The following is a 26,046-nucleotide window of genomic DNA, read 5'->3' as shown; positions in this document are numbered from 1 at the left end:
AAAAGTAGGTTATGTGATTAGTCCAGAAGTGTTCCTTCAGAGAGCAAAGTTTATTTGGATTAGAAACGCTTCAATGAAAAATCCAATGTTTTGTGAACAAAATTTGGTAATTAACTGGGAAAAAAACTGTGTGTCAAGAAGAACGTTACAGAGAATGAACTTGAAAATTATGAGAAATTTGTTTCAAGTTTTCAAGATCTCATTTTTAGTGCCAACGCTTAAATTTTGATCTAGGAGTCGCCAGAGCATTTTTCAATTTTTTAAACTGTGAAGCTTGGAAGCTTAGATGTTTGAAATCGTCCTAAAAATTGAAACAACGCAACATTGCCATTATGGTGGGATCTCTAATTGAAACTATATTCTTTAGTTTAAGGACTTTTAAACGTTTGTCATGATTTCTTGAACATACATAGATCGATGCCAACATATGCACCCACACAATACCGGCAACAAATTTCAAATTACTACTCCTGTCTCAAGGGTCGGGTTTAGAGTAAACACGACGGGGCGTTTTCTGAGTTCATTACCTGTTCCTGTTATTTTATGATGTGTGTTTCAACTTATGTGTGGGTCACAGATATCACACTTCCACCCACATTTTAAATGACTTCTGACGTCAGTTTACTTATACATCATATTGTTGAAATTTTCTAGATTCCAACTTCTCATATCATCATAGTTTACCACTTTCGAGTTTCCTCCGTTTCCAAATACCTTTTTTTCGAGTAATCATTCGAAGTGCCATGATGTGTATCATATAGTTCTTAATTATTTATTTCTGTGTTTGTTTTCTAAAAATGCCCCCGTACGGAACTGATAACACATATGTCATTTCGTTATCAATTCAAAAAACTACTCAGGATTCTTAGAATGAGAACTAAAAATCAGAGAACACAGCTCAAAACACGGAATGAACTATCAGGTACAAATAAGACACAAATACATTTGTAAAATTAGAAACATTTTTCCTGATTAGAACATTTTAAGCATCAGTGACGGTGATGGTCAATCTCTACTTGGTTGGATCTTCAAGGTCGGATCTCTTTTTGAACAAAATTGAAAGATAGCTGATTTAAAGTAAAACGGTCTTCAAATTTTGGAAAGTGAATCCAGAGGTCAAACTATTGTGCAAAATGTTGTATTATTGCCCTCTGAAACTTCACTTCTAAAGTTTTTTTTGCTTTAACGAAACTTCAAAAACAATAATTTCGTTAAAAAAATAATTTATTTATTAAAAACAATAAAAATTTTACACAGTATTTTAATGAAGGAGATCGTCGTCAAAATTGGGAGCAACAACACACAACGCCATCATTTCCGAAATCTCACAATTGTCTTGGCAACACTTAGTTGCAGAATTTCTTAAGAATTCTGAAAAATAATACATTTTATTTGTATGAATCTTTGCTGAAAATTCGGAATTATTTTCAAACTACAATTCAGTCAAGTTATAAAATTAGAACGTTTTATGTTCAGGTGAATCATGGCAACGAATTCGTCAAACTTGCATCTTGTTTATACATTTTGCTCATATCAAAATAGAAAAAGAAAATGAACAAAGTAAAGATAAGAGTGAACATGTCATTTTGAAAGACAGTTCACAGAAAGATCAAAAATCTTATCTGAGAACACGTGAAAAACTTGAGATGGGAGAGAAACAAACTAGAAACAAGACTTAAACTCTTGAAAAAGACTGTGAAATCTTCAAGAACGGGGAAGTTTTGAAATTAAATTGATATTTTGAGGAACAATTTTCAACAATATATTCAATAAGAAACCTGAACTCACCACTATAACCTCGATAACTACACAACGACTTCATCGCCAAATATAATTTATCAGAGCATTTTTTGTGTGTTTTTTCATGAGATGGAGCTGCACTGATTACTCCAAATATAAGCAACGCTATGAATAATGAAGCGGTGATGTTTGATTGCATTTTTGTTTTTGGCTGTGATTATTGTGGATTAACATTTCGCTTTTTATATAATATTTCAGACATTTAATGGACGGAGGGAGGGACAAGGGCGGAGAAATAGAGTGATGGGAATTTGAGTTGGTAATTTCGGTAAATTAGCGTTATGATGACGTACGCTTTTGGAAAGCTTTTAATGAGCTTACAGGAGAAAAATTACGAGATGTACTGGAAAAAGAACTGATAATAGACATAATCAAAAGTAATAAAGAACTAGATTGAAATTCAATCACATACTTTCCTTTAATTAAAAAGGTACAAATTCTAGAGAACGCCTAAAGGAAAAAATGCATGAAACATACCAACTAAGTACATATACTTTTAGTACGATGTGCTATTTCAGACACATATAAAACTGATAAAGGACAGTTCGAAGTGACCAAATTGCGAGGAAAATGTCTTCTGAAACCTGAAACCTGAAAAGTGAAAGGAGCGAAAATCGAGTTAGTGCTCAATTAGGATAAAACATTTACCGTAAAAGACTCAAATTTAATAATTCTTGAATTCTTGAAAATGTTACTAAACCACCAACTGAAAATGTACCTAAATCAAATTCCTTCCGTGCAATATGATAATTTTTTGTGTCCGTGTTAAATTTTTGGAAACTTATTTTTTCAAATACCAAATTTCTACATCCTGTTTTCACTGTTTTTCCGTGTTCCACCAATAAGCTATAGTACTCGATTTTCGACAACACACCCGGTTTCCACGAATATTGTTATTATTATGACTTATCATTTATACAATTTTTCTTGTTTTTAATAACTAGTTACTCAACTCGTCGTCAATATATTACGTGGGCATCAGGTCTTAAACAGTATACAAAAAAGGAAAGAAGCTGATAAAATGTTCACGTGTGTGGCTCATGAGTTTCATTCAATTCTAGGTTTTCCAGATGTGATAAGAAATTGAAAGTCAGGTGCCTGAATCAGTCAATGAATGAGTTGATACTTGATAAAAAGTTTGAAAAATTGAAAAAAATAACTGGGCAAGCGAGTTGGAAGAGAAGAATGAACTTTATTTCTGTTACATGGGAAGTACCGCTAAAAGTATACTAGCACTTTTGAACAAATCAAAGCGTGATGCTTGTATTCTTGTATTCAGTTGAAAAATTGACTGAAATTAAATATAACTAAACAAATGTTTTTTTTTCAATTATTTCGAACAACTAAATGGTTACTCAAGTGCAATGGTTACTGTAGCGCGATTAACTTTTAAAAATTTTATAATCTCTCTGAGGTACTTTCAAAACACAGAAAAATAATTTTCGGCATAGGAAACCATTTTCTTTTTGACAAAGTGTTCCAGAGAATACAATTAAAAACTTATGTAGAAGAAAAACCTCGAAACCCCAGCAACGAATGCAAGAAAACAAAATAAAATCGGAAATCAGTCGCGTTACAGTAACCATGGTTTTTAAAAATGCTTCAGCAATGTGAAAAATTTTGGCGAAATTGGAATTAAATGTTTTATGTACTTAAAAATATGTTGTGCCGTTTAGAAAAACGTTCTAGAACTTTCAGATCTTTCAGAAAAAATTGACCTCATTGTGCCCTAATGTGTCCCCAGTTTACATGTTCGATAGTTCAAATTGAACTGTATACACTGATAAAAAATAATACGATGTTCACTTTGCACCTATATAGTCTGATATTCTTGGAAAAAAACTCTTGAAATGCTTTAAAAAATACATGATAATTCCTTATCGTTTTAGCTTGTTTGCCACATTTAATACACAAATTTTATACGAAATAGACACAATGAGAAAAGATACAGTTCCAATGTCCAAATTCCAAAATTTTAAATTTTCGAAGAATTGAAACTAAAATAAAATCAAGGAACAAACAGAAAATGAGAAAAAAGGGGGACAACTATAAAAAATATATATGAAATAAACTAATTTGCTAACTGAGAAGCCGATGAAGTTCCGTTTATTCATTCATCTCATCCGACTCCGCAAACAGAATGGTATGAATGATGATAACAAATGTTCGAAACAATAAATATTTTCAATGGTCACTCCTATTTCAGACATCACGTGACATTTTATACAAAGACCTGTGCACAATGGAGTGATCAAAGGAGTTTCTGAGATTGAACATTGAAGTAAAAATCATACAAATTGTTGGAATTTTCCGTATCATTAGCGAATGAAGACTGTCACTGTGTTTTGTATACAAAGGAGTTGAAAAAAAACTTGCTAGCTTGATCCTTGTGATACCAATGTGACAAACTAAAAACAAACAAAAAGCCGGGCAAGATTAATTTGATTTATTATTCAAAATCATCAGGATCTTCGAGATTGACATTGTAGATATCAATGCTAGAACCACCAGCGTAGACGATGGATCTGAAGTAATCATTTCGCAGTTCTAACATTTCATTGTAGTCACGGTCGGTAGCAATGTAGTTTGGATGAAAGACTTTCAAAACTTCCGGTTTAATTTTGTTAACACAGTGAGAAAGAATTGATGCTGACTCAAAGTGAGGGGATCGCAAGATAATCTAAAAAATTAAATCTTTCAATTTTCAAAGCATATTCCTGTTCAAACATACATCTTTAATCTTGATCGCGTCAGCAACTGATGTCTCGGTCCATTCGATGTCGAAGGAAATTAAATGCGACAACTGTTCGATGGGAAAATTATCGAAATCCATACTAAGTAAGTATACGCGTTGTGCAAATTTCCATTGATCCATCTCAAACAAATTGGTAAGTTGAGAGAAATCCGTGAAGTTAGTAAGACGACCAAAATCAATAGTCTCTAGAGCTCCAGGTTTGAAAAACGAAAGCATTGAGATGAAATCAAAGGTCTTAAAACTAGACAGTGTGACGTTGGTCGAGTGAATTTTGTGTTGTGAGCCGACAATCTCCTGCAGCCACTTTGCAATTTTCGTGTTTTGATCGTCATTGATTGAAATATTAAAATAATCCAATCGAACCTTCGGATTTTTCAGAATCACAGCGCAGTCATCCAGCATTGCGCTCAAACTATCCTTTTCAATGTATTTCTTCGAATCCATGTAAGTAACATCACATCCAGACCAGGGCTGGGACTTTTTCGTTTTCGCGTTTTCGTTTTTTCGTTATTTTCGGGGTTTTGACGAAAACGAATTTTTTCGTTTTCGTTTTCGAAAGTGTTCGAAAAACGAAAATAGAACGACTTTATTTAAACTTGGTTTTTTCTCATTTTTTTTTTGGAACTATCGCCGAAATTTTGCTCTCCGGTGTGGATAGTATTGAAAAATCAATTATTTTCTCCTCAAACTTATTACTGAAGATCAACTTTAAGAACAAAAAATGCAACAGTTCTCAGTTTTGGATAAAAATTAAACGACTCTTTTACGTCAAAATAGATTCATTCATTTTATGACAAGACGTTTCCTTGTTCAAACGATTTGTTAATTGGTCATTAAAACATACTTTTTTCCGCTGAGTTATATATAGGATGTAGAACTTAATGCCTTTTTCGAAAATAAGGATTCTACTGTAGCTCAATTTTTAATCTGAAATCGTGTTTTGAACATTTTAATTGAAGAAATAACTAATTCTGCACTTTTTGACTAATATCTGATTACCGTATATTCTCTATCAGTGCTGCATGTAACACTAATTTCCAGGCGCTTTTCGAATCCAGCACTATTAGAGACTGCAGTACTACTGGAGATGCAGCACTAATAAAGAATATATGGTAATTTGTGAAAAGTTTTCGAATAAAAAGTTTGAAAAAATTTCGACAGCGGAAATTGTTTTCAAAACAAAAAAAAAACAAAAATTTTCAAGTATCATCAAAAATTTCTTACTATTAGATATTGCAGAAAAAAGTTGTATTTCCTGCTTGAATAAATTTCTAGCCAAATTCAATAATTACTTTCTTTACTTTCGAAATACTTTCGGTAAGCCAGCCCAACATTCTTTGGAGCTCTGAACAAAGAAACGTCCTATCATATTATTTACATATGCATCTTTTTTGAAAAAGTGAGTTAACGAGCAAAGTAAGTCAATGAGAGAGAATTAAATAAGTATTTGCCAACAAAAAAGCTTTTGAGACAACATATGGTCTAAAAACCGTAAGTACAGTTTGTGCCATTTTCGTTTTCGTTTTCGTTTTCGTGTTTTAAAACGAAAATTTTCGTTTTCGTTTTCGAAATGGAATTTCGAAAAAGTCCCAGCCCTGATCCAGACCCATTCGTACGATAGTCAACCCACGAGTCATCAAGTTCCAAACTAAAGTTCATATCCAATGAGGTTGGCTGATGAAGATGGACATCTTTGAATTTCGGATCTCCATCGAGTACATTCCGTAGTTTTCGGCAGACTTTTCGAATGACGAGTCTGAAATTCAATGGTAATAGGTATCAAGTTGACAAAAAATGTACATATTAATTGGATCCACGTAGTCGACAATATTGTGAATAACTTCAATTGGCATATCGGAGAGTGATGGGCCGTTATTGTTGAAATTATGTGAATTTTCTTCAAATTCAGATTGTTTACGTACAATCATTCCGACCGCATCTTGCTCATTCGCTTTAATTGCCGCCATTTTTTTGAGTGTGGGGAAACGCGGGGTTGTCTGAAGAAAAAAGAGAATCGGTAATACATTTTTCCTAATTTTTCAAAAAAACAAAGCAACATTTGAATTTAAGGTAAGAATTTACACAAAATTAACAATTTCGATAGGAAATTAGAAAATTCGAGAGAAATATATGGAAGATCTGGATCTTCGATAATTTTCTGCAGTGAAACAAATTCATTTGAAACTAAATTCCATCTTTACTGCAATTTTAATACAAAAATTAAAACAAATCTTACTTTAGTGGAAAATTTAAGAACGACTCTTCACCGTTCAGTAGAAAATAGAAAATAAATATTTTGAATATCCCCGCTGTCCAAAAAATAGTATAACTTAACGAGGGCAAAATTTACGCGAACCAAATTTTAACTCGTATGAAAAATTGGTCTATCAAAAATGGAGGGGACGACATTCGCGTTATGGGGGACGGGAGGCGTCCTTCGTACCCCTTTATGGGGACGAACACGCGCCCCATAAAAAGGGACTGCTCTCCCTATTTGCGAGTCAATTTTTTCAGATTAAACCGCGGGTGCCTAATAATCAGAAAAATATTTTTCTGGCGAATTAGGAAATTGCGATTTAAATGTTCGTTTGTGAAAAATCAGAATTTTAGGAAAATTCACCTAATGCTCCATTGCTATTCGACACTGCCAGAAGAATGGAGTTTATCCAGATGGAGCCTCCAAGCAATTTTGCCGCGAGTGGTTCCAAGGAGATGGTATGGTTGGAGAACATCTCAATTCAGTACAACCAATATATAGAACTTCCCATTAGAATCTAACTTATGATTCTCCGTTTGATCATTTTCATAACATAGTTCTGTCAGGTTGCCCAGTCAATATATGGCCATGTGCGGCAAGAGCAACAATTTTTTTTTCTCTGAAACTTTGGCTTTTCATTGAAGAATGCCAAATTATTTTCAAAATCTCGTGGAAATGAGCTCTTTGTTTTGGGATTTTTGCTTTCTTCGTTTGTTCACCAATCAAGTGCTAGTTTTTCATCCTTCCATTTTATCCCTTGTTGTTTTCCAGACAACGATTTTATTACAATAATAATTTTTGAAATGGCTCAAGTAACTCATACGGAAAACAACTAAAATCGTCTATTGATGGATTTTAACATTTAACGTCACATTAAAAAATAGTTCGAATTGTTCCGGGTAGGAAATGACGACAGTTTACAGGAAAGTTAGCTTTAAAATCTGAGATCGTTTTCAGGGCTCTTCAGGTACACGTACTTACCTACTTTCATTGAAACTCTAAATGTTTTTTGTATTCAAAGTGAAAAAAATTTGGAGAAATTAATATTAAAGTTTTGAAAAAAAATATTTTTTTGAGATTTAATGGAATATTTCAGGCCTAAAATCTATGAAGTTTCAGTAACCTTTAAATTTGCATACCAAGCCGTTCATCAATTTTCAGATTATCTTTTAAAAAGGGGTTTATTTCAGTTTAGTACAAACACACAATAGGGTCCCTTCACATTTATGATCACTGACCACACATCTTCGGAGTACCAAAGTAATTGTGTACCATTACACCGTAACCAGATGGCAAGCAGAGAATGTACAAAAGTGGGGTCAAAGTGCAACTAGAATTGGGAAATATCGGAGAAATTCCTAGTTCACACAATTTTATATGTGTTTTTGGAAGAACACCTTACAAAAATGTATTATATGGGATTTGATACCGCGAACGAGGGAATAATAATCGTTCCAAATCGTTGAAAAAATTTATGGAATTCTTTAGTGATTTTGAGTACTGTTGCAGGTTTTAGTACCCAGAATGTTTGAATAAAAACGATGAAGCACAATTAAAATAAAATCTCGTAGAAAAATGTTTTGTTCGACTTCCAGAATTATTATACTCTCACATCAGACTGTGAATACAAAAATTAAAAACAATTATTGAACAATTTTATGATATTTGGTCATTTTCTCCTATAAAGGTGGCTATACTCTACACTTAAAGATTTTTAAAGGTAGTTAGCTTTACGGAATATACAAACATATTGCTATAAATATTACCAAACATCTACATTTATTGAAATACAAATTCATAATAATCATTTTGTTTTGGAAAATATATCCCGAGCCAAAATTAAAATCACCACGATCGAAAGTTGAACGAAAAATCGAGATTGAATTTCAATTCATTTAATTTTAATGTATTTCCATTATCTTAACCTCATAACCACTTTTCGAGAGATTTTTGGGTACATTTCTCGTCAACTGAACAATGATCACTGACCACACACCTTACACCACTCATCCCCTCCCGTTCCATTCACCGTGGCCCTTCTAATGTTCTTTGTACCAACTGTCTTAGTATAAAAGAGCTCTTTAGATCATCTTGAGTCATTTTTGTTAAAGAACAAGTCGGCAACAAAATCTGTTTCTTTGAACCTAATTTCTTATCTCTATATCTTCGTTTATTGCCCTAAACAAGTAAACAACCACGAGACTTTTTTCCTTTTTCTTATTTTTTCCCCTTTTTGATTTTCATAACTACTCAGTTCTGATTCAGAATGTTCAAAGTTCCTCGTAAGCTTCCAATTTCTGCAATTTCGACATTTTCAACCACCGGATCAATCAGTGCTCAACAACAACCACGTGTATTCCCACTGCAACATCTCAATGAAAATGAAAAGAAACTTGTTGAAAAAGGTAATATATTTGAAAAATATTACTCTTGCTATTATTTGAATTACATATTTCAGTTAAAAACTTTGCTCAATCATCAGTCAAACCTCTTGTGCGGGAAATGGATCGCGATGCAAGGATTAACAAACAACTCTTGAAAAAGGCATTTGATCTGAAACTCATGGGATTAAAAATTGATCCGAAGTATGGAGGATCTGGAGTATCATTTTTCGAATTAGTGCTAGCAGTTGAAGAGTTGTCAAAGATTGATCCGGCGATTGCATTGATAATGCATTTGCAAAATGCATTAGTGGCACCTCTTATTGAAGAATTTGGTAATGAAGAACTAAAAGAAAAGTACTTGAAAAAACTTTGTAAAGATTCAGTGAGTTATGTTTTCTACATAGTCTGTTTATGAATACTGAAAGCAAATAAGTTGATCTACAACTGCTAGCATTTGTATGTAGTTGTAAACTGTCTGCCTACAAGGCGACCTACACCTGCATTGCACCTACTGCGTCAACAAAAACAGAAAAAACGCGTACTGATTTTTCATAACTTTCAGGTTGGCGCCTTCGCACTTTCGGAAGTTGTATCTGGATCCGATGCATTCGCAATGCAAACAGTCGCCAAAAAAGATGGAGACCACTTCATTCTCAACGGATCAAAATGGGGAATCAGTAATGCACCGATTGCTGATTTTTTCCTTGTTCTTGCAAATGCGGATCCTGAGAAAGGATACAGAGGTGTCACTTGTTTCATTGTGGATCGAGATCATGAAGGAGTCGTTCTTGGGGAACAAGTCAGTTGAACTGGATATCTATTGTACTGTAGTGTAAAACTTTCAGGATGATAATCTTGGAATGCGTGCAGGAACCATTGCTCAAGTGCATTTGAATAGTGTGAGAGTTCCAAAAACATCAATCGTTGGGGAATATGGAAAAGGTGCGTACTTACTAGTTAAAATAAAGCTTCTCGGCATTCAGAGGCAACTTCCTGCCACACTTTGGCAACTTATTTAGTGCCACTAAAATAAGTTGCCGAATTGCTGGCAGGAAGTTGCCGAGTTGTTGGCAGGAAGTTGCCGCGTAGTGGCAGCAAGTGGGAAAGAACGCTCCCAGGCATTCAGAGGCAACTTTCTGCCAAACTTTGCTTACTTGCAACTTCCCGCCAAACTTTTGCACATTCCTGCCAACATTTAGATGTTGCTGAGCGTTTTTTCCCACTTGCTGCCACTACGTGGCAACTTCCTGCCAACAACTCGGCAACTTCCTGCCAGCTATTCGGCAACTTATTTTAGTGGCACTAAAAAAGTTGCCAAAGTGTGGCAGGAAGTTGCCTCTGAATGCCGAGTTAATTGGGAAGAAGGTTATGATTGCGGGTGGGCGGAATTTCCTGCCGGGCACACATCTTCTGCGTCTTTCTTTTTGGTCCGGTTTCAAAACTAGAGACAATAAAAATCTGTAAAAACTTCGCACATCCTGGACTGAAAACTTTGTTAGTTTTCAGGATACAAATACGCTATTGAAGTTCTGAATGCCAGTCGAATTGTAATTGGAGCACAAATGGTCGGGTTAGCTCAAGGATGTTTTGATCAAACGATTCCTTATCTGCAAGAAAGAAAGCAGTTTGGGAGCAGGCTTATCGATTTTTAGGTTTAGATTGAAGTTTATTTGGCTTATTCCTGTACTATTCTAATGTTAGATGCATTTAATTAGATTCTAACTGGATAACAAGCAAGAACGACTGATTTACAAGGGTTCAATTTCTTTAAAATTATCCTTATTGAGCTTCCGAGAATTACATATTTTCAACAAACATACAAAAATAACACTGACAGCCAGATAATTTGGCTAACAGTTTCATTCTGTTCAAACGTTCCGGTTTAAACATTTTGGAATTTTTTGCAATTTTCTGCCAAACTTTTCTTTGAAAAAAGGAGAATTCACATTTTAACAAAACAACTTGAAGGGTCTTCAACACCAAATTGCAAAAATTCAAACGGAAATTGAAGCTGCTCGTCTAATGGTTTATAATTGTGCACGAATGAAAGATTGTGGAATGCCATTTGTCAAAGAAGCTTCAATGGCAAAGTATTACGCTCCAGAAGTATGATTTCCAAAAATCTCATACAAAATGTTTGATTCCTAACTGTTTCAGGTGGCTTGCAAAACAACAAAACAATGTATTGAGTGGCTGGGCGGTGTCGGATTCACTAAGAATTTTATGGCTGAAAAGTTTTATCGAGACGCAGTTGTTGGAGGAATTTACGAAGGAACATCGAATATTCAATTGAATACCATTGCCAAATTTATAGATAACGAGTTCAAACACAGAATTTAATGACTTCAAAAGTGATTTTGGGATACTTTATCGCTCATAATTTTTTTTATTTATATCCTTACATCAAAGTGCACTCAACAATTTTCCACTCATCCACTTAAAACAATGACCAGCTGCTGAGAAAAAAATTCTCGACGTTCTTCAATCTATATTTCAAATTCTTTTCGCTTCAAATTTATCATGAAGCTTTTACATATTTTTATTATTTTTCTGTTATTCCAATCGTGCTCTAATAAAATGTGTCAATATTCAAAGAAAAAGTACAAGGTATTCTAGAACAAGAAATTATTTTTTAACCACAGAAACATTCAGATTTGTGGAGTTAGAGCTCTTAAGCATATGAAAGTCTATTGTACACGTGGAATGACAAGAGATTATGGAAAATTACTCGTGACTTGTTGTTCGAAAGGATGTAATGCAATAGATATCCAACGTATTTGTTTATGAATTTGTGAACAATGATATTTTAAGTTTTTAAATTCCTATTGGTTTTTTTTGTTTAAATACAGATTTAATGGTGTTTGCTAACTTTACTATAATATCTAAAAAGTTTTTGACCACAATTCATCTTATTAGAATTGAACCCTTGGGTATCCATGTACAACGTCTCAATTGTCATCCTCAACCCACTACACTGCCAATCACTTTTCCTTTGATGTCTGGGTCATCTTGCTGGCTCACACTCGCCGTTCATCGCTTGCCTCGAAAAATGTCTGAACACAAAATTTCATAAGACGCAGTGTCTCGCAGTGTTAGTCGGTTTTAACCCAGTTACTCAAGGTACGCTGGAGTTCTGACCTTTCGAAAGAGAGTGTCAAACAACTTTAATTTTTGGAACTGCTCTACTGGGGTTATCCGGTAGAGCAAAAATAATTGACTTGGTTGATGAGTATGAGGCGTTTCAGTTGCAGTCAAAAGTAAGTAATTACATTTTAAAACTTCCATCCAGTTAAAAAAAAGCGTAGATCCACTAATAGTTTTAAACGCACGACAAATTTCCGATTGGTCTCTTTAGAGTTACCAGACTTATAAAAGCTTCCAAAAAAAATTTCAAGACGAAAAGTTTCTGGATATATTATCTACCAGAAACTCGTGCCGTTTGAACAAAGAAGTACCAATAAATAAATACGTTAGTTTCAGAATTTATACATACATCTCCAAAATATAGGAACTATCGCATAGTTTACAAATGCAGTCTACTTAACGTTGTATGAATTTTAATTATGCCTCCTTTTTAATAATTCTTAAACGGAAATCCTTTAGTGAGCCTATGTAAGTGACAATGTTTTCTAACAAACATTCATAGGACAATTAGTTCGTTTATTTTGCTCTACCGGATAACCCCAGCAGAGCGGTTCCAAAAGTTAAAGTTGTTTGACACTCTCTTTCGAAAGGTCAGAACTCCAGCGTACCTTGAGTAACTGGGTTAAAACCGACTAACACTGCGAGACGTCCCGTCTCATGCAAGTGTGTGTACCGACCGCTTTCGAGGCAAGCGAGTAACAGCAAGAGAGTGTCTGTTGTAGAGATACAGACTACGAAAGTGTGTCTTTTGTGGTGCAGGGGAGAATAAATGGAATGTACGAGGCAGAGCTCTCCTTAGGTTGCTGGTTCGAGTCTCAAGCAGTAGCGTCTTTTGTGTTTTTTTTTATTAATTAGTAAAACATTTTTCGAGTAATTTATTATATACTTTATCAGGATATGCATTATTGATATACTCAAAAGAATACCACCGTTTGTCAAAGTAAAACAATATTATTATTAGAGGAAAAATTGGGTGAAAAATTTGTTATTAATTATTTAACAAATGGCTCAAACACGACGGAAGTTGAAAAACAAAAGTTTGCTAGTTTTTTTAAATAGAAAAACTTCAAGAAATAAATGGAAAACTAACTTACATATAGTGTCAGAGAAGAAATTGAAAGTTTTACCTGACGTCAAACTCGAGATTTGTTGCATCTGAGTATGAAAGAAGATTGTAAATCTGTAAAATTCTGCTGAAAAAAATATTGAAAACATTTTCTAAACAAATTTAAATATTTTTTTAAACCAAACATGCTCAGACAGGTGCGAGTCACGGCTAACCGACTCAAAATCACTGCTAATTAGCAAAACGCCAAAAAACCAGAACTAATTAGCTTAAAACCATGGCTAATTAGCAAACCATTGCTAATTAGCAAAAAACCAGAGCTAGCCAGGTTGACTCTATCCCTGGTCAAAAAGCTAATTAGCAGTGATTTTGAGTCGGTTAGCCGTGACTCGCACCTGTCTGAGTGTACGAATTGATTATCAAAGTCATCCCTTCAAGAGGGATTCTCTTGTTCAATTAGTGAATGAAAAAAAAACGAAAAGTCCTGTAGCTAAAAGGAAAAACTGAGAGAAAAATGTGTGCATTGACGATTTTTATGAGTATTACAGATGTCGTCAATTTAATGTTGGAAAACGTAAATGCAAAACAGAAAGAGACAAATGAACTGTTTTTTTTTAAATGATTTTCAATTGTTTTTAAGAGAAATAGTAGCGATAATTGTTGGTCAGTAACAGTCAAAACATGACTCATTTTTTTGTCGAAATGGTTTATCAATTTTCGTGGAAGCCCCTTGTGGTCGGATCAATCAGACTAAAGCTGCGATTTTTATAGATCTTGTTATCTCTATTAACAATTGCGATTTTTAAGTTACTTCAGAGTAACCAAAACGAGTTCAGGTTATTTTAAAAATAATGGATGGCGTAAAACAAAATTTTTAGAACCACTTTTTGAACCTAACAAAGTATTGGAAGTATTACCAACAAAAAAAGTTTCAGAACTCATTTCCCTAAAACAAAGGACAAAAACATTCAGGCCAAAGGCAACCCTGTATACAGAAATAAGACAGAAATTATCATCGTTGCAACGGGGGGAGACAACAAAAAATCAGAATTGAGAAAGAGCCATGCACCATGAGTCAGGGATTTTTCGTTATTAATAGTTTTTGATAAAATTTGTCCCTTTTTGTTGAAGCTGAGGAGGCTTATTGATTTGAAAGTTTGTTCACATAACCTTTTAGTTGGCAATTGGTACACTTTGGAACACTGAAAACGGAAATATCAGTTTCAGTGATTTTGATTGAAATTGAATACTAATTTCCTCACCAATTACATTCAATCACTTGACTTGACTTCGCTATTAATTTATTGCTCATAGTTTCAGATCTTACCTTCACATCTGCTACAAAATGGACCGCAGAAAGCTTCAAAAAGAGGCAAGAAGTGAAATGAAAAAGGTGAGTATTTCAATCTCGTTCTGAAATTCAACTCATCTTTTATATTCAGACCGCCAATGGCGTCGACCGTGCCACATATAACCGAGCAAAGGCTCTTTTGGAGATAATCCGGAAGGTTAGAAATATACATTTATTCGTCATCACATTACATTTCTAGAATGCCTAGGACCGTTTCAAGACATCTGTGAGAATTATGGAAACCCGCCTTCAGGAAGAGATTGCCACAAATGATCTGGCTTCCTCCACGATCTCCAAGGTGAGTCATGATAATTTTGACTCGGCAAGTTTCCAAAAATTGTCTTCCGTCGTTGTACGATGAAATTTATGGCTTAATATATTAAAGAATAAAAAATAAAAAATTGTAATTTGGGAGACAGATGTGAGTATATTTAAGGTCATAGCTACTGCCATAGGATTACTGTAGCCAATATTCCAGTAGCTGAACTATTCCACGGGCAATCTCCGTTGTTATCATGATACTGTATGATAATTGTAATAAAACTAAAAATCGTTTCTGAGATCATGAGCGAAGATCAAATGAATTTATTGGCGGGTTATTATAAGGCTACTGTCGTGATACTGTAGTGATACTGTTGCCGAAATTCATATCATTGGAGCAAACAGGGAACACAATTTATATTATAAATCGTCCTATCAACTTTCAAACTTATGTCGTTTCAGTCACGCCATGCCATTTTTGCGTCCATAATCGAAGAGCTCAAATCAATTTCCTCTCACTTTTGCATTCCAGCTCTTCCAATATGATTGTTCTCCATATTTATTCTGTTGACCACTGTCAATTCAAAATAGATATCTTCTTATATAAAAATTATGTTCGAAGAAACTGTTGCAAATCAATCTTGTTTAGAATTACTGGCAAAATAATTTCAGTTGTTTTCTCCTATTTTATTTCTTTTCGAGATATTTCTGTTTAAAATGTTGTTCATCCGGTACAGTTGATACTACTATAAACTTATAGAATAAATTAACACAGTGCCAATATCCTAATTCACAGTCTCAGCCGGAATTTCCCAGGCAGTACCCAATCGATATCCAGTCGTCTAGTTTCGCATGGTCCCAAGACAAAACTGGAGATGTCCAGCCTCGTTCTCATGAGAACCTCACTGATGAACCATGGGAACCCATGATGGGGACTGTAAAAATAGAGATTTCAGAATAATTCCCATGGCTCCAAACGCTTGATACAAAGCTCCACCCTCTGAACAATAATGGAACTATAAAAGGTAACCATTTATTCATTGTTCATTTACTTTCTTGGTGGATCACTGGTCTGCTGGTTTAGTATACTTTTTGATAATTGTAACATCAGGAAAGTGTACTGATTTTGATCAATTACTTTTAAAGCATTCAGTGAACTGTATACTTCTAGAAAAACAGCACGAGTTATCTCACTAAACTAAATCAATTTGTGCTGCTTTCTTGGTCTCATTTTTCTGTTTTGTCACAATTATTCCTTTTATTTAACGGCTCATCTTGAAATTTTATAAATTCTAGATTTCTTCTTGATTTTAAAAAGATTAAAACTTATCAAATTTCAGATGCCAAAAGTTATCCCATCTTCAATGAGCGATTATCGTTCCGTCCCATACAATCAAACTCCAAAATCAGGATCTGAACGGAAAAGAAGAAATATTACAAACGAGTTGATTAACGAATGCAAGACGATTGTTCAAAAATCAGAAGAAGAACATATATCGTAAGTTTAAATACTCTGTTAGCTTAAAATAGTTATTAAACTAATTCATTTTTTAGACAAGAAGTAGTTCTCTTCCGAATTGTGAAACTTGTGACTGGAGTTAATCTGGAATCTAATTTCTCATCGAATGACCTCTCCGAATCTACAAGACGGAAGTTTGATACTGAATCCGAAAGAAGAAAAGTGAAGACTGAACGTGAAAAGATTCGAAGAAAGAAACAAGATGACTGTTATGCTGAATTGAAATTCTTCATTTTGAACAAACAAATGGGAAGTTACGAGCAACGGTAAGAGTTTCATTATGGCTAATAAAAATTCAAAAAATTATTTTCAGATTAAAACTTGAACGGATCACAATTCTAGAAATCATCATTGATTACATTAAACACAATTCCGATCTTCTGTATCCAGAAACAATTCCCCAAATACTTCCTCTTTTAGCTGGAAAATCAACTGCTACTTGTGAGAACAAAGAGAATGAAAAGCCAAAAACACGAATGGAAGTGAAGGATCTCTTCCCAAGATTGACGTTTCAAGAAGTTCAAGAATCCCCAACATCTACTTCTCCATTGCTCACATTTCCATGTATTCCAATGATCCCAACTACTCAGTTCAATGTCTTGTCAAACTACAACACCGTTCCATCAATATTTTCTGCTCCCCTCCGATTCATTCTTCCATCACTTCAAATCTTAACACCAGAAACTAGTGACGAGGAAGAAAATGAAGAAACCGTCGATATTAGTAACTAGTCTATCAAGTTCTTCCAGATCTTACAATTAGTTTCTGAGCAATTTTTCGAAAATCTTCATTGTCTATATTGCGTTTTTGATTCATTTTTTTATCTTTCTATGGCCAATATTCCCGAACTTTTTCATCCCATCGCGTCGCAATCTATTTTTGAAGATTTTTTACTACTCACGTGATAGTCTTGTCTAAATTATTCTGTTTGAAAATGAATGTTTATTCGGTAAAATTTGTTAGCCAGAATACAAGCAAGACAAGTATGTATAATCAAAGTTCCATTAGTCCACACCAAATTCCATCTCCCAGTCATACGGAAACTCTTCAATGTCCTTGTCTAGCATCACTTTTTGCAGTGTTGTATAGATCATCTCATAATCGGGCTCCTTGAAGAACGAAAGACTGTCGATATAGCTGGAAATGGAAAATTACGAATAAATCAGCTTTGGTAGAGACTCACTTCATAATCAAGCGAAATTCATCTGGGCAGCCAGCAAGGAATTGGCCCATGATCGGTTGGAAGCGGGAATTCTTCTTCATCGCACCAATCTCGCCAATCTCATTTACATTTTTCCAGGGAAGAGCTGCATTGGTGAAATCGACGAGCATGTAGAACCTAGAAAAACACATTTTCTCAAATAAAAACTATTATTCTTATTTTCAATTCTAAGTGATAACCCAATCTGGCCTTCTGGCATCTTTACAGAATATATCACATAAATGACTAGTTCTTAAATTGATTAAACTAGCCAGCTTTCCAAATCGTCCTTCAGTCCATGTTCCGCCGTATTATGTGATGCAAGCGGTGCATATCGAGGGCTTCCACGAAATGGCACAGTTTTTCTTGGCTCGAGCATCAAATTTTCGCGATCTACATACTTTCGGCAACATCCGAATCTAAGAACAAAAATGTTGCGAAGCTCGCCTTGGCTTGCTCTTCCGAGATAGAAGTTGCCAGGGTTCACATCTCTGTCCAAGAACCCACTCCAATGCAAATCTTCCAATGCTTCCAAGCATTGAAACGATGCCCCAATCGCAGAGCCCAAATGTCAAATGACCATCAGGCCCAGTCTTTATAGCATCTTGCAGGGATTTCCCAAGAAGCTTCATGACAATATAGTTAAAGTTGTCATGGCGTCCCTTGTCTGAAAGATGGGGTTACGGTTACCTACAAAAGTGTACTACATACCAATGAGAGTAGGCATGTGGCTGGGCGACTTCTCAGATACCTTTGTCATCACACAAAGCTCAATTCTCAGCGACTAAAAATAACATTTTCTGCTTAATGGTTCGACAGTATTAACTCACATATATCTCCTTGGTATTCAACTGAGCCTTCAAAACATGCTCCTCTCCAGCATCATCTCGCACAGCATACACTGCTCCGAATTCACCATCTTCAAGTTTCTTGAAAACCTTGTAACGACGAACTCTATAGTCAATACTTAGCTGAATAACGGGAGCCTCCGTCATCTCGTGACGAGAATAGATTTGAAAATAAATTATTTATGGATTTTCGGAAAATATTGATCTTGTCGTTGACGAACTTTTTTAAACACAACGTTATCACATCTTTGAAGTCCACGTTCAAAAAAAGTTTTTCTTGTTTTTTTCTGCAATAAAATTAACTTCATAAACTAGAAAAGGAGATTTTCAAAAATCCGGACTGTTGATTCAAAATTATTTCAAATTGTTTTTATTCTGATATATATATATATATATATAATATAAATTAACACAATTCTAATATCCCCTTTACATTCTCAACCAAAATTTCCTATAAAAAGGGGAAACTCACGCCCATAACATGGCCAAATAATTGTTTGTCCATCTACGGGTCTCGCAGCGAAAATCAAAGTTTATTCGGTGTTTTTTATTTATCTTTTTTTTTTGGGAAATTATGAAACTAATTTTTGTTAAAATGATTGCAATTTCCAAAAAAATCAAAATTTCAAATTAAAAAGCTCGAAAAAATAGTTTAAAACTGAACTCCCACTACAAACTGCCCAGCGGAATTTGGAGTCTCGTTTGGCCACGCCCACTCGGTTCCTTGAACTTTAAGTTAATTCAACTTTCTACAGAACATTTTTAGATTTTTTTTCAATTTTGTATTCAAAAATTACACTCAAAAACAAGAGAATTCTATAAAATTGTGAAAAATGAAAAAAAAAAATTCAAACAAACAATTTTTGTCAACTTTTTCAGAAAATTACATAGTTGTCAACTAGCAAATTATAGAGACATTCTAATTATTTTTTCCGAGCTCTAAATACAAAAAGTTACGCAATTTAAAGTTAGAACTAAAGATTTGTTTTTGAACATTTTCAAAAAAACACATCCCCTTTACATTCTCAACCAAAATTTTCTATAAAAAGGGGAAAGCCACGCCCATAAAATGGCAAAATAATTTGTTGTCCATCTACGGGTCTCGCAGCGAAAATCAAAGTTTTTTCGGTTTTATTTATTTATCTTTTTTTGGGAAATTTAGAAACTAATTTTTAAAATGATTGCAATTTCCGAAAAAATTAAATTTTCAAATGATTTAGTAGGGAAGATTATTAATTTTTCAAAAAACCTCAAAAATGACATCCTGTCCCAGCTTCACTGAATATCGGATGTTTCCGGATGATGTCGACAATCTGCTGACCGGCTTCATTTAAGAAAACATCGAAAAGCTTTAATTTTAGAACTTCCCCGTATGGAAAAGTTTATCGCCACTTTTTCAATTTTCCCTATGTGTTTTTTTTCCAGAATGGGACATCCCACAAAACTTTGACGTAAGTTTAAATTTTTTGAATTTTCTGAAGAGCGCACCATTGAATATTCTCTAATACAATACTCAGGTGTAGGTCAATAGGTTTGGTATGTGGCAAGAATGAACAAATTAATGTTGAAATGTGAAAACAAAATTTCAATTTATTAGAATTTGGCTTATCATAAGTATAATACATTTTCAATATATTGGCATTAGATAAACATTCAAAAAGTTTGGTGACATAATGAAACAATGACAAGTTGATATTGTGAATGTGGCATAATTTGAGATTACGGGGATGTGAAAAATATAATGAAAGAAAACCAGGAAAGTTTTGACAGCCTTAGAATAGAGTATAATAAGTTTTTTTTCAGAAATTGTAAATTTGCAGGAGATCGATAGACTAGTTAATTATATCGAGGGTTTCTTCATTTTCTTCCTCGTCACTAGTTTCTGGTGTTAAGATTTGAAGTGATGGAAGAATGAATCGGAGGGGAGCAGAAAATATTGATGGAACGGTGTTGTAGTTTGACAAGACATTGAACTGAGTAGTTGGGATCATTGGAATACATGGAAATGTGAGCAATGGAGAAGTAGATGTTGGGGATTCTTGAACTTCTTGAAACGTCAATCTTGGGAAGAGATCCTTCACTTCCATTCGTGTTTTTGGCTTTTCATTCTCTTTGTTCTCACAAGTAGCAGTTGATTTTCCAGCTAAAAGAGGAAGTATTTGGGGAATTGTTTCTGGATACAGAAGATCGGAATTGTGTTTAATGTAATCAATGATGATTTCTAGAATTGTGATCCGTTCAAGTTTTAATCTGAAAATAATTTTTTGAATTTTTATTAGCCATAATGAAACTCTTACCGTTGCTCGTAACTTCCCATTTGTTTGTTCAAAATGAAGAATTTCAATTCAGCATAACAGTCATCTTGTTTCTTTCTTCGAATCTTTTCACGTTCAGTCTTCACTTTTCTTCTTTCGGATTCAGTATCAAACTTCCGTCTTGTAGATTCGGAGAGGTCATTCGATGAGAAATTAGATTCCAGATTAACTCCAGTCACAAGTTTCACAATTCGGAAGAGAACTACTTCTTGTCTAAAAAATGAATTAGTTTAATAACTATTTTAAGCTAACAGAGTATTTAAACTTACGATATATGTTCTTCTTCTGATTTTTGAACAATCGTCTTGCATTCGTTAATCAACTCGTTTGTAATATTTCTTCTTTTCCGTTCAGAAGCTGATTTTGGAGTTTGATTGTATGGGACGGAACGATAATCGCTCATTGAAGACTGAATAACTTTTGGCATCTGAAATTTAATAATTTTCATTAATTTAAAATCAATAAGAAATGTAGAATTTATAAAAATTCAAGATGAGCCGTTAAAAAGGAATAATTGTGACAAAACAGATAAATGGGACCAAGAAAGCAGCACAAATTGATTTAGTTTAGTGAGATAACTCGTACTGTTTTTCTAGAAGTATACAGTTCACTGAATGCTTTAAAAGTAATTGATCAAAATCAGTACACTTTCCTGATGTTACAATTATCAAAAAGTATACTAAACCAGCAGACCAGTGATCCACTAAGAAAGTAAATGAACAATGAATAAATGGTTACCTTTTATAGTTCCATTATTGTTCAGAGGGTGGAGCTTTGTATCAAGCGTTTGGAGCCATGGGAATTATTCTGAAATCTCTATTTTTACAGTCCCCATCACGGGTTCCCATGGTTCATCAGTGAGGTTCTCATGAGAACGAGTCAGGACATCTCCAGTTTTGCCACGACTGGATATTGATTGGGTACAGCCTGGGAAATTTCGGCGGAGACTGTGAATTGACATTAACCATTTTTATCACTCATTTAATCAGCTTGCCTAATCATTATTTGTCTTTAATTCGCAAAGTTTCCAATATTCAAGATCTGATTCTAATAAAAATTACCAGATTGATGTATATGATAATGCATAGAACATACAACTACCAAATTTTACGGATTCATTCAGTTTATCACTCAAATATGGCAGTTTTTCATTTTCTGAAAATAATAAGCCAGTTTAATTTTAACATATAACCTTACTGATTTTGAGAACTCCGGTTTGCTGGAAATGCTCACACAGCAACAGAAAAAATTCACACCGGATACATGTAGGTGCCAAGTTATAAGAAAAGTGTCACACGCTGAGATGGAAACCTCGTAAATTAAAAATAAATTGAGATTTTTTTAAACTTGGATATTGTTTTTTAAAACATTTCTAGAACAGCTTGATATAAATATTTTAAACTATCATGTAAAGGAAAAATACTATAACCTAATTCATGTATTTGATTATTTGAGTTAATTAATATGCATTTTTATTTTAAATATTCTAAATTCTTCTTTTGTATTATATATTTACATTTTTAAATTCCATCGAGCTCCGATTTTACCAAATATTCATTTCAGGATTATTTTTTCCCACCAATCAATAACTTCGTTCAGGTTGTGACCCTTCGCATTGCTTGGGTTCTCAGGCTGCCACGGCAAGAACTGGAGATGTGGTACTCGATGCACCATGAGAACCACGCGTAATAAAGGTATGGATATCAGATTCCCATGATATTCCAAACGATGAGAATCCCCGCCTATTGAAGAAAAAACTCGAACATATAATGGAAGGTAGTCATTATGTTTTTGCATACTTGAACTGTAAGGTTGGTTCTTTTCAACGTTTTCATAAGTCTTTAATTTGAACTGCCTTTCATATTTTGTAGTCTCCCTATTACGGTTTTTGTCTAATAATCTTTTGTTAACTATTATTATTATATTTCAGATCCTTGACTCATAATGTCTTCCTCTCCAACTTCGTCATCATCTGGGTCCCCTTCTTCACATGGACATCGATCTGAAACAGAAAAACAAAGAAGAGATGATACTAATGATCTGTTGAATGAATTCAAGAAAATCGTTCAAAAATCGGAATCTGAAAAACTTTCGTAAGTTTTCTACTATTTTATTTAAAAAAAAAAAACGTACTCTCAACTAATGTCTATTCAGAAAAGAAGAGGTTCTATTTCGTATTGTGAAATTGTTATCTGGTATTCAACTTCATCACGAATCGTTTTCAACATCGCCTGGACCAATTAGAAGTATTAAAAAGATTAAAAGCGATCGGGAACAAGTTCGCCGAAATAAGAGAGTTGCCGCGTACAGAGAGCTCAGAAAATTTATTGCATTGAATAATTTGAGTAGCTCAGAAGAAATGTAGGTTTTAGATTTTATTGGCCATAAATTAAAAAACACGTATTTTTCAGAGACAAAATGGAGAATTTGAAGGTTCTAGAAATCATCTTTGAAGTGATTCGTGGAAAGTCGATCACATGTACAGTACCTTGCCTACCATTTCCAATACTTCCTTTTCTCCCAGTATTCCCAGTTTATTCGCCATTAGTTTTCAATTCATACAATCAATTTTCACTTTATCCTCCTCACATGCCTACAGTTCAGATTCCTATTGTCCCAAGTTCCAGCTTCGAAATTGACGCTCTGGAAATAGAAGAAAATGAGAAAGATATCGATATTGTTGGCTGAAGAGATTCAGCTGAAAATCGTATTGGTCTCCAATTTTTTTCAACAGTTTTCAACATTATTTAGACATCTTTTGCATCCCGATTCATTGAAAATTAATAAATTTAAAAAAGTAACATCAAGATAATAAATTCAAGTTTAACACACAGCAATATTGAGATTTTCAGCACAGTGTGCATGATAATTTGAACAGATGCGTAGCAATTGGAGAAAAATTATAGAACTGAATTGCGTTCTTACCAGGACTGTGCGGCAACCGAGATTTAAAGAAATTTCGGCAACCGGCAATTGCCAAAGTTGCCGAACGCTGAAAACTTCGGCAGCCAGCAACTTCCGGTTGCCGGAACTTCGGAAACTTTTCGGCAACCAGGTTTCAAAGTTTTTTTTGTCGAAATTAAATTTTTGAGCGTTTTGGAAAAATGTATGGTCGTTTTTTTCGTTTACAGTGAAATTCTAGCTTTTTCAGGCTCTCTGCATGTTTTTTTTTGAGTTACAAAATGTTTGACGTTGATATGGACAGTTGCCAAAGTGCCGAAAAAAGTTCGGCAACCGGCAACTTGGTTTACGAACCCTGAAAAATAAAGAAACTGTGAAAGAAAATTCAAAAAATGTCAGCACAACTATTAAAAATAAACACTTGGAACACGTGTTCAATTTCTTTGAATTGAAAATATAAAAACCATTTAATAAGAAAAATTAGTTTTTCAAGAGAGCTCGACCAACAACAATGGGACGCAAAAAGCGGCTGAAGGTCGAGCGAAAGGCAGTTGCAGAGGTGAGTGAAACATTGTATTTATAATTTTACAGGACTAAATTTCTCATAAAAACTATTATTAAAAGTGTATCTCTTCCTTATCTGATTTTTCGCAGAACCAATCACAAATCTTGACTATGGTGACTATTTCTGAAACGGAAATGGAGAAGGTAATTATTTGATTTTTTTTACATTTGATTCTGAAATCTTGTTCAGGAAAAGACGTATACAGCACTGCAAAAACTGAAATCAGTTTCTAATGATTTGTTCGAAGAATGTCAAAGGGTTTTCGCAAATACTAGCTTTTGCACGGTAAGCGGTAAGCTGCAAAACGTTTTTCAACTTTCAAATGTTACAGGCGGAACTGGAGAATATTGTTGGTTGCTTTGACCGTTATGAGAAGGAAATATCTACAATTCCGGACGAATATCGAACGGTTCGTTTGTTTTATGTTTTTCTTGCACGTTTTTTTTCTCTAGAGTGACTTGGTTTTTGCATTAGAATATTTATACATTTCATTTTTACAAAGTATGCATTGGCTGCCGTGAAGGCACCTGGAATGGGTTGCATGAGCTAATCAGTATTTATATTTGTAAAAAAATTAATTGTTAAATATTCAGCATCCCTGTGTAATCAAATTCCAAAATTGCATTAGAGCATTGTGCAACGTTGTCGCAAAAAAGTTGAACAACACAACTCGCGATGTTGAAACTCAGACCAATTTTCAGTCACCAAGGATTACATGGAGACAAAGGTATGACTTCATGATAACTAGTTATTTTCCATATTTTTTAATTTACAGGTACTGGATGCCATATTTGAACAAATGATCGTTACGGGATAGCATGTGTCGAAAAGAAGGCTTTTTATTTGAACAATTATTTTAGTACCAAAAAATAAACATTTCGAAGATAATTTTTCAATCAATAATAATAATAAAAATGCGAAAGAACAGATAATTTAATTAAACTGCTTGTTTGAAACCACAATTGGAAACAAATTCCAAATTCATACCTGAACTACTAGAAACTATTAGTTGTTCATTAATTTGTGATTTCTTTTTTCTGAAATTCTTTTTTTTAATGTTAACTTCCTCTGTGAGCTTTCGGAAAAAGTAGGAAGATTGGCCCTTTTTCTGTGAAGAATTCGGTGCACGAAAATTGAAAAATAGATAATTTTATTAAAGACGATTAAACTGTTGAACAGCTGCATTGACACGATTATTTTGCAAACAATTTTGACAAATGTTGAAGTTTGGGGGAAATCAAAAGGAAAATTACAAAAAAATTAATAAAAAAACTATAGCTTGCTGGGGCACATTATCTTTTTCACAAACTCCGATGAGCAATTCTGGGTGCAGCAGTCGATGGAGAGATCGTGATCAATTCTGTCGTCTGAAAGTAAAAACTTCAGGCGTACTAAAAACTAAAATAAAATTGGTATCAAAAACGCGGAGATCCTATCTTCTTTACTCCAAAGAACTTCAAATTTTATTTTTAAACTACAGAACATGCCTGGGGCTGGATCTCCACACGCTTGCACTAAAGAAACGATTCTTCTTCCGCAATGTTTTTTGTATGAAAAAACATGGCGGGATCCACGTGTCTTTTGATGGAGGGGCTTATAGAGCTCGATCAAGTTCTCCTCCTTTGAGATTTTTCATCGGGGGTAAAACTAGTTACAGTAATAATGGCGAAGGCGATGCA

General features: G+C 34.1%; 11 protein-coding genes, 4 non-coding genes and 1 pseudogene across 20 annotated transcripts; 8 read left to right on the top strand and 8 right to left on the bottom strand.

The window, feature by feature from the left end:
* Positions 1-1,206: 1,206 nt before the first annotated feature.
* ins-12 (INSulin related) lies at positions 1,207-1,951 on the bottom strand. The gene is made up of 2 exons (NM_001026792.6): positions 1,789-1,951; positions 1,207-1,371 (listed from the first exon to the last, which is right to left on the bottom strand). Exons 1-2 carry the CDS (start codon positions 1,937-1,939, stop codon positions 1,262-1,264), a joined length of 261 nt encoding a protein of 86 aa, NP_001021963.1. The 5' UTR covers positions 1,940-1,951; the 3' UTR covers positions 1,207-1,261.
* A 2,281-nt stretch (positions 1,952-4,232) lies between these two features.
* C17C3.5 (DUF38 domain-containing protein) lies at positions 4,233-4,751 on the bottom strand. Its single transcript, NM_062669.4, has 2 exons — positions 4,532-4,751; positions 4,233-4,480 (listed from the first exon to the last, which is right to left on the bottom strand). The coding sequence occupies exons 1-2, from the start codon at positions 4,631-4,633 to the stop codon at positions 4,250-4,252; spliced, it is 333 nt and encodes a 110-aa protein (NP_495070.1). The 5' UTR covers positions 4,634-4,751; the 3' UTR covers positions 4,233-4,249.
* Positions 4,752-6,037: 1,286 nt separating this feature from the next.
* Positions 6,038-6,522, bottom strand: C17C3.6 (F-box domain-containing protein; the record flags this gene model as incomplete). The annotated part of the gene is made up of 2 exons (NM_062668.1): positions 6,038-6,311; positions 6,356-6,522. The coding sequence occupies 2 exons, from the start codon at positions 6,520-6,522 to the stop codon at positions 6,038-6,040; spliced, it is 441 nt and encodes a 146-aa protein (NP_495069.1).
* A 2,553-nt stretch (positions 6,523-9,075) lies between these two features.
* Positions 9,076-11,790, top strand: acdh-2 (the record flags this gene model as incomplete). Of its 5 annotated transcripts, none has more annotated exons than NM_001356838.3 (7): positions 9,076-9,217; positions 9,271-9,578; positions 9,759-9,995; positions 10,042-10,138; positions 10,703-10,761; positions 11,165-11,302; positions 11,354-11,787. In NM_001356838.3, 7 exons carry the CDS (start codon positions 9,079-9,081, stop codon positions 11,534-11,536), a joined length of 1,161 nt encoding a protein of 386 aa, NP_001343623.1. In that variant the 3' UTR covers positions 11,537-11,787. The 5 variants fall into 5 exon arrangements, with proteins under 5 accessions (NP_001343623.1, NP_495066.2, NP_001380222.1 ...); NM_062665.9 differs by having other exon boundaries at positions 9,078-9,217; positions 10,703-10,848; NM_001393074.1 differs by having other exon boundaries at positions 9,078-9,217; positions 9,271-9,528; positions 10,703-10,848; positions 11,165-11,790.
* Positions 11,704-12,056, top strand: ins-13 (INSulin related). The gene is made up of 2 exons (NM_001026791.3): positions 11,704-11,803; positions 11,849-12,056. The coding sequence occupies exons 1-2, from the start codon at positions 11,717-11,719 to the stop codon at positions 11,981-11,983; spliced, it is 222 nt and encodes a 73-aa protein (NP_001021962.1). The 5' UTR covers positions 11,704-11,716; the 3' UTR covers positions 11,984-12,056.
* A 220-nt stretch (positions 12,057-12,276) lies between these two features.
* C17C3.22 lies at positions 12,277-12,395 on the bottom strand. The gene has a single exon (NR_051079.1). It is a non-coding gene; the product is annotated as an Unclassified non-coding RNA C17C3.22 (non-coding RNA).
* On the top strand, positions 12,295-12,404 carry sls-2.3. Its single transcript, NR_002618.1, has one exon. It is a non-coding gene; the product is annotated as a small nuclear RNA sls-2.3 (small nuclear RNA).
* Positions 12,405-12,860: 456 nt separating this feature from the next.
* Positions 12,861-12,970, bottom strand: sls-2.2. The gene has a single exon (NR_002617.1). It is a non-coding gene; the product is annotated as a small nuclear RNA sls-2.2 (small nuclear RNA).
* Positions 12,870-12,987, top strand: C17C3.23. The gene has a single exon (NR_051078.1). It is a non-coding gene; the product is annotated as an Unclassified non-coding RNA C17C3.23 (non-coding RNA).
* Positions 12,988-14,782: 1,795 nt separating this feature from the next.
* C17C3.24 (uncharacterized protein) lies at positions 14,783-15,584 on the top strand. The gene is made up of 4 exons (NM_001393072.1): positions 14,783-14,799; positions 14,851-14,914; positions 14,957-15,055; positions 15,481-15,584. The coding sequence occupies exons 3-4, from the start codon at positions 14,993-14,995 to the stop codon at positions 15,562-15,564; spliced, it is 147 nt and encodes a 48-aa protein (NP_001380100.1). The 5' UTR covers positions 14,783-14,799; positions 14,851-14,914; positions 14,957-14,992; the 3' UTR covers positions 15,565-15,584.
* Positions 15,585-16,354: 770 nt separating this feature from the next.
* hlh-27 (BHLH domain-containing protein) lies at positions 16,355-17,493 on the top strand. The gene is made up of 3 exons (NM_062664.4): positions 16,355-16,516; positions 16,573-16,803; positions 16,851-17,493. The coding sequence occupies exons 1-3, from the start codon at positions 16,359-16,361 to the stop codon at positions 17,266-17,268; spliced, it is 807 nt and encodes a 268-aa protein (NP_495065.2). The 5' UTR covers positions 16,355-16,358; the 3' UTR covers positions 17,269-17,493.
* Positions 17,474-18,744, bottom strand: C17C3.11 (Protein kinase domain-containing protein). The gene is made up of 5 exons (NM_001383837.1): positions 18,569-18,744; positions 18,450-18,522; positions 18,011-18,405; positions 17,721-17,876; positions 17,474-17,674 (listed from the first exon to the last, which is right to left on the bottom strand). The coding sequence occupies exons 1-3, from the start codon at positions 18,731-18,733 to the stop codon at positions 18,158-18,160; spliced, it is 486 nt and encodes a 161-aa protein (NP_001370446.1). The 5' UTR covers positions 18,734-18,744; the 3' UTR covers positions 17,474-17,674; positions 17,721-17,876; positions 18,011-18,157.
* Positions 18,745-20,162: 1,418 nt separating this feature from the next.
* hlh-25 (Helix-loop-helix protein 25) lies at positions 20,163-21,329 on the bottom strand. The gene is made up of 3 exons (NM_062662.3): positions 21,171-21,329; positions 20,884-21,114; positions 20,163-20,836 (listed from the first exon to the last, which is right to left on the bottom strand). Exons 1-3 carry the CDS (start codon positions 21,326-21,328, stop codon positions 20,419-20,421), a joined length of 807 nt encoding a protein of 268 aa, NP_495063.2. The 5' UTR covers position 21,329; the 3' UTR covers positions 20,163-20,418.
* A 1,496-nt stretch (positions 21,330-22,825) lies between these two features.
* hlh-26 (Helix-loop-helix protein 26) lies at positions 22,826-23,729 on the top strand. Its single transcript, NM_062661.7, has 3 exons — positions 22,826-22,994; positions 23,056-23,262; positions 23,313-23,729. The coding sequence occupies exons 1-3, from the start codon at positions 22,846-22,848 to the stop codon at positions 23,587-23,589; spliced, it is 633 nt and encodes a 210-aa protein (NP_495062.1). The 5' UTR covers positions 22,826-22,845; the 3' UTR covers positions 23,590-23,729.
* A 560-nt stretch (positions 23,730-24,289) lies between these two features.
* Positions 24,290-25,255, top strand: C17C3.9 (Coiled-coil domain-containing protein). The gene is made up of 6 exons (NM_062660.3): positions 24,290-24,361; positions 24,457-24,510; positions 24,557-24,652; positions 24,699-24,776; positions 24,961-25,094; positions 25,143-25,255. The coding sequence occupies exons 1-6, from the start codon at positions 24,314-24,316 to the stop codon at positions 25,168-25,170; spliced, it is 438 nt and encodes a 145-aa protein (NP_495061.2). The 5' UTR covers positions 24,290-24,313; the 3' UTR covers positions 25,171-25,255.
* Positions 25,256-25,637: 382 nt separating this feature from the next.
* On the bottom strand, positions 25,638-25,891 carry ins-38 (annotated as a pseudogene). The gene is made up of 2 exons: positions 25,855-25,891; positions 25,638-25,734 (listed from the first exon to the last, which is right to left on the bottom strand). Coding segments are annotated over exons 1-2 (134 nt in total).
* Positions 25,892-26,046: the final 155 nt, after the last annotated feature.

Source organism: Caenorhabditis elegans, chromosome II, assembly GCF_000002985.6.
Source record: "Caenorhabditis elegans chromosome II".
In the NCBI taxonomy this organism is placed as follows: Eukaryota; Metazoa; Nematoda; class Chromadorea; order Rhabditida; family Rhabditidae; genus Caenorhabditis; species Caenorhabditis elegans.
The sequence above is the reverse complement of the archived record's forward strand: the minus strand, read 5'-3'. Positions and strand labels throughout refer to the sequence as shown.